Here is a 10,639-nt window from a genome sequence, read left to right on the forward strand (position 1 = left end):
GGCCGCGGCGGGCGGGACGCGCAGACTTGGATCGAAACCCAGCTTGCTCGTCGCTCCGTCGTGTAAGTGGTCCCGCGCGCAGCCCCTGGCCCTGCCCTCCGCGAACCTCCCGCCAGCTGCGCCTTCCTCGGCCCCCGGGGCGAGGTCTTTGTCGCCCGCGTCGATGCGCACCGATGGCGCAGCGGGTGTAGCGAGTCCTGAGCGGTGAGTCGTCCGCCGGGCGGGTTCTACTTTCGGTTCTCACCTCGCACGATGTTCGCTCCTCCGCTTCCTTGGTAATGATCCCTGTAGGTGAAGTGACTGAGGCTCGCGTGGACCCGGGCGGTCAGCTGCGAAGGACGTGTCGGGAGCGCGGCCGGGAAGGGCGCGGGAGGAGCACGGGGAGGCGAGAGGGTGGGAGGGTGCGCCGCGCGGGTGGGCGCGGGGCAGGCGAGAACCGGCGCGGGCCGAGGGAGGGTGCGCGGGGAGGAGGGTGCGCGTGCAGGATGAGCGCGGGGCAGGCGTGGGCCGGGGGAGGGTGCGCGGGGAGGAGGATGCGCCGCACGGATGTACGCGGGGCGGGAGAGGAGAACCGGAGCGGGCCAGGGGAGGGTGCGCGTGCAGGGTGTGCACGGGGCAGGCGAGAACCGGCGCGGGGCGGTATCCCGGCAGAAGGGTGATCGCGTAGGGTGTGCGGAGCGAGGGGTGCAGGGAGGAGGGTGTGTGGAGAGGTCGGGCGGGAGGATGCGCTGCCTCGGGTCTACCCAAGTCCCTGCTACCTGCCGCGCGCGGCCGAAGGAGAGGCCCCGGGCCGCGATGCCACCTGGCGGAGGCGCTGCGAGCGTGGAGAGCAGAGCGCGGACCGGCGCTTCTCGAAGCCCCAATCCGGGAGGGAAGAGAGTGCGAGAGCCGCTAGAACTGAGCTGGGCCCCCCAGAAGAAAAGAGTTGGTGACCTCAGTTACGAAGTGACGTTTTGTCCCCACCAGCCTTTTCATGGGGGAGGAGTGAAGTTTCATTTCGAGGGATTGTTCAGAGTCAGAGTGGATTCAAGTATCCATCGACTTAACATTTAAGAAAATGTTACCGCGTAAATGATTGGCGTCGAGTTGTCTGGCAGCTCAACAGAGACACTTTATCATTGTTATGTGACACGAATATAATTTGCATGGGGAGTGGGCCCCTATGCTATTTTTTTTTTTTTTTTACATGGCACCCTGTTCTTAGACCTGCGAGGGTCTTCTGCAGCCCCCCGGCTGGCAGCACGTCTCGTTTTTCTTTCCAAATTCAAGGCTTGGCGAGGTGGATCGAGGTCGCGATGACTCGCCGGCAGCCTTACTGTCCTGACCTGGAACGTGTGTCTCCGGCCACCCATTGCAGAAGTCTGTCCGTGTCAAGCTGCTCCCCTCTGAGGGCGACTTACAGAGAAACGCTGAGATCCGGAGTAGAAAAGGCCGTTTCCTGTGGGGCATGCGCCCCAGTGACCTCTCTGTCCTTTCTTTGCTTTCTTCCCTCGTCCCCTGCCTGGTCTCTCTTTGGCTCATTTCCTCCCTCCTGGTGTCTTCTGGGTTTAAAAGACCACGGTTCCATTTATTTGCTGCAACCTTGGCTTTTAGAAAACTGTGTTACTTCCTTGAATACAAAGAATGTCTTAATCTGGGTAGTTATAAGCCCTGCTGAGCCATTCCTAGGGCATGCCATTGTCTGTTCTCCCTTCACTTTGTCCTGCCATCTGCATTTTGGCCCACACCTCCCCCACTTAGCCAGCCTTCCATTACTTCTTTCCCTTCTTCAGAGGCCAAATGGACCTTCTGGTCCTCCACATAAGCCTCATTACTGCAGACCTCTTCGATTCTGCACAGGTTTGTTGGGCACAAATTATGCTCTTGGTTACAATAGTCTCAGCCCAGGTGGGCATTGTTTTAGTTAAAAAGGATAAACTAGCTTTTCTTTACATTGGCTTTTTGTCAAAATGGATTTGGTTGTCTTTACTGATCATAAAATTGATGCAAACTTTGTTTAAAAAAATACAAAATATGAAAAACAAATATATAACAAAGTGAAACTTTCTGGTTTTCCTTCTCTGTAAATACTGAACATTTATTCTCATACTATTTGCTTTTAAAATACATTTATTCGAAAAAGTATTACGTTTACACACTAAACTATTTACACAAGAAACCTACCTATCTGAGTTTAATGTGTTAAAACAAACAATAAAACGTCAGAATTAGAATAGTAGGTTGGATCTGGCAACAGGAAAAGGAGCCCAGGTGCCCACAGCAAAGGCTTCTCCCTGGAGAGCCTGAGGCAGGTTTGGGAGACCGCTGGGGGAGGGGCAGAACTTGCAGGCCCGGTGAAACTAGCAAACTCCTGTTGTGTAGAAAGGAGCATGGGGTCCCAGAGAGGTGAGAGAAAACTTGTCTTCAGGAAACAGGAAGTTTTCTTTTCAGTGTGTGGTTGGAGAGTATCACGGTACAACGTTAGAAGGAATGTTTTCTAAAATCAGCTTCAGTCTGACATCTTCCCTCAGGCACCTTTAGCCCAAAATAATTTTTATGCCACAGCAGCTTATTCAGGACCCCTTCACATATATCCAACATGCAGTCTCTTGACTGTCCTTTTCTGTTTAAAACCTTTAAGGTGCCCCAGTCACTCCTAGGATGATGCTAAATATTTTTATTGGGACATCTTGTTGACCGAAATTAAGGCTGTTGAGGCAGAAATAATTTTATAAAGTTTATTGGGAGCCAAATATAAGGATTGACCTGGGAAACACCACTCGACAGTCAGAGAAGTGTTCTGAAGCTTGTTACAAGTAACAAAGGCTAACAGAACGCCTGAATAAAGGAGAAACAAAGAACATTTCAAAGTTACTTTCCTTGTAATGTGGGGAAAGGGAGACAGGACAATAGAAAAATAACTCATTAGTTAACAGCGGGTTACTTCTGGCTGTCTCCTTTGTGTAAGAGTTAACATAGAGGGAACTTCATTATCATACCTATTGATTTAAACTGGCCTGATGTAAATGGCTCTCCTGACTTCTGGAAGGTCAGACCACAACCTGAGTGACATAGAACTTAGCAGGGGTGATTCCATTTTGTCTGGCCTGGGTTACTTCAGGTTAAGGATTAAAACTGGGGAAACTTGATCTCTACAATGATTGAAGGATTGAGACTGGCCTGTTTGGGAAATTGGCTGTTATCTCTCCTGATTTCTCAGGTCAGACAACAACTTAGTTTTAGTTTGGTAACATAGAACTTCAGAGTGAGTGGCTCCATTTTGATTTTTATTTCTTTATTTTTATTTCTTTATTCAATTTTATTGGTACTTATTTTTATGGAGTACAGTGTGTTGTTTCAATACACACGTATACTGCACAATGATTCACCTAGGGTAGCTAACATAGTTTTGTAGCCATTAGTGAAAGAAAGTGAGACGAGACGCAGGGTACCATTCAAGCTTTATTAAAGGAAGAAAATCTGGTGGGCTGTACTCAAAATGGAGGACAGCCTGGGGCTGCCCTAAAAATGGGGGACAGCCGCAACAATGGGTTTGCGAGAGTTTATATTAGCTTTTGGTCACGAAATGTACGGGGGGAGGGACCATTAGGTTGATGTAACTGGGTGGAGAACTGCGCTTATGCAGAAGCCGGAAAGTTGTTTCTAAGTCAGGAGGCTTCTCGTAAAGGGAAGGGGGGACGGGCTTGGTGCTGGAGTGGAAGATTGAGGCCGGCGGCTATTTCAATGCTGGTGCTTATTTTGTGTACAGTGGCGCCAGCCACGTCCAAAATCCATCAGTCTACCCCTTCTCCCATTCCCCTCCCCTCTCAGCCTCTGATAACCATTATTCTACTAATTCTATGACATCACTTTTTTTTAAAAGATTCCCCATGAGTGAAATCATGCAGTATTTGACTTTCTGTGCCTGACATACTTCACTTAACATGATGGTTTCCAGTTCCATCCATGTTGCTGCAAATGATAGGATATCATTTCTTTTTATTGCTGAATAGGATTGCATCCATTCATCCGATGGTGGGCTGATGGGTTTAGGCTGATTCCATCTCTTGGCTATTGTGAATAGTGCTACGATGAACATGGGAGTGCAGGTGTCTTTTTGCTCTACTGATTTCATTTCCTTTGGGTATATTCCCAGTGGTGGGATAGCCGGGTCATAAGGTAGATCTGTTTTTAGTTCTACTAAAAACAGAGAAAACAATATAAGGAACCCCCCCCCCCATACTGTTTTCCGCAGTGATTGTACCAATTTACACTCCCACCCCCAACACAGGAAGGGTCCCTTTTCTCTGCATCCTCACCAGCATTTGTTATTTTCTGTCTGTGGATAATAGATATTCTAACTGGGGTAAGATGATATCTCATTGGGGTTTTAATTTGCATTTCTCTGATGATTAGTGATTTTGAGCATTTTTCCATTTTGATATTTAGTCTGGTCAGTTGGGGCCAAGTGCAGTTTCTATTTTGACGCTGACCTGTTAGTCTCTCTGTATTTGAGCGCTTCTTTCCCACTAGGTCTCACGGGTTTTGTGTCCCCTTGGCCTTGTTGGTGCTGTTGTTCCTGTCTAGAGGGTCCTCTTCCCACCACATCTTTTCCAGGCTGGCTCCTAGTCAGGAAACAGTAAGAACCCATTGCTGCTTTCTAGGAGCGGGCTGGGTTAGCGGTCTTCTTTTCTGCTCCCTTCCATCAGTGAAGTAAGTAGACCTCCTGTGCATGTCGACAACTCTCCACAGCTGCCCTTCGTTGCTTGACTCCTGGCTTCCTGGGTTTGTTACACACGCTGAACTCCAGCTTCTCAGCGTCCCGGTTCTTCCAGATCGCACATGTCATAGGAGATGCTCTTACACCAAGTGGAATCTAAACTCTATAGACACTCAATGAGGCTCCAGGGAACACCTGCTTTTCTCATTTATTTCACAGGAGATTTCAGATTTCTTAAATGACTAATATAGGTAATGCTTAACACTTTCTGGTATCTTATAGACACTTATGCCCTTTCTAATTATGTTACGAAAAGCACCCAGGCAAGCACCAGAATTCTCCCTGTTATTGAAGGAATAGCTGTAGCTTTTGGCAGGGTGAGGGGGAAAGGCAGAACCAATTGCGCCTGTCCTGGGGTAGACAGTGGCTGCAGTGGGACTGGGTTTGGCAAATCAGCCTTTCTCAGCCAAGCAGTGAACAGGGAGTGGAAGGCTGCACTGGTGTCGGATCTGAGATAAAGAGTCTGGCTGTTCATTTTGCAAAATCAGATGTATGTCATTGGGAAATAAACTATACATATTATCTGTTGGAGGGAAAATGTCCAGGATGCACATAATTGTAATTCAGTAAAACAATTTAAAAAGCAATCAGAGATATTGCCTAAAATTCTGTGAATAACCTGTACATTAAAACAAGATGCAGAGTTAAGCTGAACAAAAGGCAGTACTTGAAAATGTTCGGTTTGCAGGAGCCAGGGGCAGGGCGGGGGTGTTCCAGGGTGCTCCTGGAGGTGTTTCCTCCTGCAGCTAAAAAGGGTAACTAGAAGGCTTCTTGTCTGATGCTTAAGTTGTGGCCTGGAATGGAGAGTATGCAGTTGACACTGGGTCCCGGTCCGCCCCCCTCCTTGTCTAAACTAATCTCCAGGGGCCACACGTGACCAGCCTTTGAAGGTTGGAAAACAGCATGCAACTTCATTCACCATTTTTTTTTAGCCTGAAAGCTTTTGAATTTTATTTATTTTCATAAGAGCAATACATTTAATACATTCACAAGACTGCAAAAGAAAAACACATTATTCTGCTATAGGATTTTAGTCTTCTTGGACAACACAAAACACAGTACTCAAACTGCATGTTTCTTTTGAATTTGAAACATAGCACTCTGTCCCTAAATTGTAATTGCCTCATTGGTAATCAGCACAAGGATCTCCTTTTACCTTTGATCTCTCAGTTGGTGAGTGGGGTGACCATATAATTTATCCTCCAGGTCCAGATCCTTTGGATAGTGAAAAAGTGCCTCTGATAATTATGCCAGAACCCTCCAGGCAAACTTGGCCTGCGTGGTCATCACCCAAGTGATTTAGCAGGGAACTTTCTGATTGGAGCTCTGCAGAAGTCTGCAACTCTGCAAACGAAGTTGGTTCAGTAGACCCTTGCTGAGTGCTGGGCTGGGGGGTAGAGAGAAGTTAGTTTCTGGAAGGTCACAGCCTACCAGTAGTCAGATCACACGGGGAAGCAGGGTGTGAGGCAGCTGAGGGCAAGGACTGGCAAAGGAGCTGGTTTCTCTGCTGATCTGGCTGAAATTTCTCTGGTTTGGAGGAAAGAAAAGCAGCCAAGCCTAGAGAAAAACACCCTCACTCTGCAGGACCAGGCAGGAAGCTCTGTCTGACTTGGTTTCCTTTTCTGTAAAATAGGGGTCAGATTTTGCCTGGGGAGTCTCCCAGGCAACTCTCTACCTTCTCTGATTCAGAGGCTGCTCCAAGGGAAGGAGGTTGCTTCTGACTTCCCCTGCCCATCCCCTGGGCTGCTGCTTCCTCCCACCAGCTCCCACCCCACCCCCCAAAAAACCCCAAAACACAGCATGCCTGGAGGGTGAAGAGGTTGGAGAGGTAGCTGTAAGCAGGCACTGCTCTTACAGGGGAACACGTCTACTGACAGAAACTGACCCCCAGGACTCTGCTTAACCCCAGACCCTGCTGCTTTCAGTGGAGAAGTGACTGTAGCCGTCTATGGCCCCGGATCCTTCATGGGGCGTCACGGGAACACAGGCGCCAGCCGCCTGCCAGCTCCTCCCTCAATGCAGACCAGGGAGCCTGCTCCTGGCGCCTCTGCACGCTCAGCTCCTAAGTGATCCTCCCCTGCGCTGTGCTTGATGTGACCCCTGGGGATAGAGGAGGAAGGTGGCACCTCCTAGAACTTGTCCCTTCCTTAGCTTCGCTTAGCTGGACCGCAACAGGGCCAAAGAAGTGTCTTGTAAATGCTAAGGGACAGCAGAAGCCAGCGATGGGAGACAAGCCAGCAGCTGCAGGAAAATTTTGGCTGCAGACCCAATACTGTAGTTTTCTCTGGCCTTCAGAATTTACTGAAATGGTCAGCATATTATGGTAATAACAGTTATAAATCCTGTTCTCCAAAATGGGAGCTTTGGGGCCTTGGCCTGGTGATCAGTGACTGATGAGACGTAGGGGAGAGCCGCGCCTGGGGCCATGGCCTGGACTCAGGAAAGTGGCCACACTTCGCAGGCTCTGCTGGCTGTCGTTGTGACCCTTGGATCATGCTGTGAATCCTGTGCTTCACTCTCCTTATCTAGGTGGACCTTGCCATCCTGCGAGGCTGTCCGGGGAGTTGGGGGCCTGGCCGGTGCAGGGGTGCAGGGACATGTTGCTTCATTAGCCAAGTTCCGAGTGGGAGCCACCGTCTCCTCCAAAGCACTCTGGCAGAACTCTGCCCTTGTCCACACACAGAAGTAGTCTCGGGGGTTTTCTGACTGTTCACTCCCAATAAAATGACTGGTTATGTACATGCAACTTTTTTCCCTCTGGGTTTTGTAGTGTAGGCGGGGCAGCAGGCTGATTCCTGTCCCCAAGCTGATGCCTTTGCCCTGGTCCCTCCTGCTCCCTCATCTGTCTTTGAAATCTGGAAGAGGATTCTTAAGATCTAGAAGGGTGAGGCAGAGAGGTGTGGTTGATGGGGTGAATGAGGTCCTGACCATTGCTGGGCTGGGAAAGAGGGACACAGGGACAGGTTCTCTACAGTGTGGAGTGCTGCCCATGGGGGCTTTTGGCACATTTTTGCTACCTCCTCTCAGAAATTAGCAGCCCTCTAAACACACACACACTTTACACACTTAGGTAATATATTTGATGTAAGTGTGTAGAGAATTCCACTTCATTGCGCTGACTTCCTGCCTTACTAGGGCTACGCACGACCTTGGTTCCTGTTGGGTGGATTCACTCTATTCTGTGTGATGTTTTTTCCTTAGGGTCCTGCCTCAATTGAAAGAATGGCATTCGCAGGAGCTGAAGCAGAGGAACTTGAAAATCACAAGTAAGGCTCCCACCCATGTGGGGTGGGTTTATTGTGCATACTTTGTGCCATGAATTTTTCTAAAAATGTAACACGTATTAACGCATTTGATTCTTATGACAGACTGAGGCCTGGAGGGATTAATGGATTGGGAGGCTCATGAGTCAGATGATCAAAGACCCTTTTTGGGGTATGGGGCCTTGGTTACTGGCTCTTAACCCTTGGGACATGTCTCTGAAGACCAGGCAGTTAGTTCAAAGTTCAAATCTGTGTCTAGGAGGTTTTCTTTTATATATGGCTGCTGTCTCCCAGCTCTGTGTTGCTTCTGAATCTTAAATGTTCTCCTTGTTTCTTTGCAGTTAGTCATAATTCTAGTGAGTGTGTCTCATGACTCCTTTTTTATGTTTGGGCATTGCTAGAAAAGCAAGGGTTTCTGGCAGGCCAGTTAGCTCAGTTAGAGAGTGGTGTTATAACACCAGGTCAAGGGTTCTGATCCCTGTCCTGGCCAGCGGCCAAAAAAAAATAAAAATAAGAAAAGCAAGAATTTCTTGACTTCATTCTGATTCCTACGTGTACTTTAAATCCACTGATTTTTCTAATTTCTTCACCACTCATTTGTCCACCACCTCTGCTGTGGTTACCCGGGGCCCTGAGACCTCTCTGGTCTCTCACGTAACAGTCAAATATCCAAGTCATAATTCCACATGGACAACTCACCTGCCTCCTTTCTACCTCTTAGGTCCTGATGTCTGTCTTAACGTCTCTGGATGCCTTGTAGACATTACCTGCAGAGATTACTTTTTTCTAATAGTATCCCTGATGCTTCAGTCACTGACAGGCAAAGTGCCCTAACCACAGTTTCGGAAGCACCCCCGACCCCTCCAGGGTGGAGGTTGAGGACCAGTGGGAGGCAGGGGAGGGGGGTAGAAGTGAAGGCTGGAGAAGGCAGGGCTGGGTGATCAAGGGCCACGTGGCTTGGTGAGGACCTACTCCTTCTCTTTGCTCAGTAATTATTTTATTCTCCCTGGTTTTATTGCCAACTATTTACTTTTGTTCCAGCTACAGAGGCAGTTAGGTGTGGCATTAAGAGCTCTGGGTGTGGCCTCTTATTAAGGATGTGACCTTGAACTAGTTAATGACAGTACCTAGTTTATACCATAGTTGTATCAAATGAATTAATATGTGCTAGGTATTAATAATTTAATTTTTACCCCAAAGTTGAAAACCTTCCGTGAGTGGGGCTGTATCTTACTAATCTTTGTGTTCTGTGTGCCCAGCACGGTGTTCAGCTTGTATTAGATTTAGTGGATGTTTCCTAGGGCTCTCCCTCTCCCCCTTCCCTAGTACCCTCTGCCCTGGTACCTCTCCCCCTATTCTCTTCCTGTCCCCATGAGTACCTGTCCTAAGACATTTGGGCCAGTTTCTATAATGGTTGCTAGTGTTCTCTCTTCCCTACTGATAAACTCCTGGGATCAGTAGCCAGTTTTCATTCATTTTCATCTCACATTTCTCTTTCATAGCAGGTGCTCAGTGGATTTTGTAAAATGAATAAAGTGGCAGAATAAAGCAAGATAAAGTCACTTGTTTGTAGGCCAGAAAATATTTATCCAAATAATATGCCTTTAACTTGTTATTTTTAAATCCATTACAAAATAAGTTGGAGCATATTTCAGTTCATTATGGTATGTGTCAAATTTATATGTTTTAAAATCATTGCTGGGACCAGCCCGTTGCTCACTTGGGAGAGCATGGTGCTGATAACACCAAGGCCACGGTTCAGATCCCCTGACTAGTCATCTTTTAAAAAAATAAATAAATAAATGAAATAATAAAATTGTTGCTGATCTTTATGGTTACACCTTATTTCCTTCTCCTCCTCTTCCTGGAATTGCTATGAAAAAGGTTTTCTATTTTGAAATACGTGACAAAGTTGTCTTAATCACATCCTGTTTTGTCATTTTGAAGCATGCCTGGTAGCCATTCTATTTTGTACTCTGTGTATTTGTAACATCCTGAAGGAGCTCAGGAACCATGATAACATTAAAAGTAATTGTCATTAAAGGAGCTTGAGATACTGTGCCTGTGTGATGATTGTAAGAATTTCAGATTGGCCTAGAGATCAAAAAGGCTTTCTGGGAAAGTCTAGGGATGGTCCTAACCACACATACTTCTGGATTTGGTCCTTCAAAGAATGCTGCACCCCCCTAAATCTGGAGAACCAAACAGCCTGGTCAGGAGGATGTGGTGTTTAGGGGCACAGATGTGGCTTCTGTGCCGCAGGCAGGTTGCTTGCCCTTCCTGAGCAGGATTCACAGCATCTTTGCCCAGGGTGCAGTCTCATGGCCCCTGCGTGCAGTTGGCACGTCATGAGTGATCACTGTTGACAGCTGATTATCAGCCCAGAGATCTCTGAAATGTCCTAACACTTGCCCTTGAAACAGTCAAGCAGCACCCCCCCCACTCCTTATCTTTAATCTTTTGTACTTTTCTGTCTAGTATGAGTTAATCTGGATACCACTCTAGGGGACTGCAAAGGAAGGGACATTTGAGAAACATGAAATGAAGAAGCTGTCGGATGTAGGCAGAGGGAGAAGTGTGACCCCTCAGTGTCTGGAGCCTGAGTGTCTGTTGTTCA

General features: G+C 47.7%; 1 protein-coding gene across 4 annotated transcripts in view; it reads left to right on the forward strand.

Moving 5' to 3' along the window:
- The window catches only part of UPP1 (uridine phosphorylase 1), a 21,647-nt gene that overhangs the window by 1,405 nt on the left and 9,603 nt on the right, over window positions 1-10,639 (forward strand). Inside the window, exons 1-2 of one of the 4 annotated variants that reach the window (XM_008587804.1) lie at window positions 11-62; window positions 7,961-8,025. In XM_008587804.1, the coding sequence (XP_008586026.1) occupies window positions 7,982-8,025 (44 nt within the window). In that variant the 5' untranslated portion in view covers window positions 11-62; window positions 7,961-7,981. Of the gene's footprint in view, window positions 1-10; window positions 63-186; window positions 205-4,639; window positions 4,951-7,960; window positions 8,026-10,639 lie in introns of those variants that run through there. The other 3 variants (XM_008587806.1, XM_008587805.1, XM_008587803.1) reach the window with 3 other exon arrangements.

Source organism: Galeopterus variegatus, unplaced genomic scaffold (assembly GCF_000696425.1).
Source record: "Galeopterus variegatus unplaced genomic scaffold, G_variegatus-3.0.2 Scaffold4548, whole genome shotgun sequence".
In the NCBI taxonomy this organism is placed as follows: domain Eukaryota; kingdom Metazoa; phylum Chordata; class Mammalia; order Dermoptera; family Cynocephalidae; genus Galeopterus; species Galeopterus variegatus.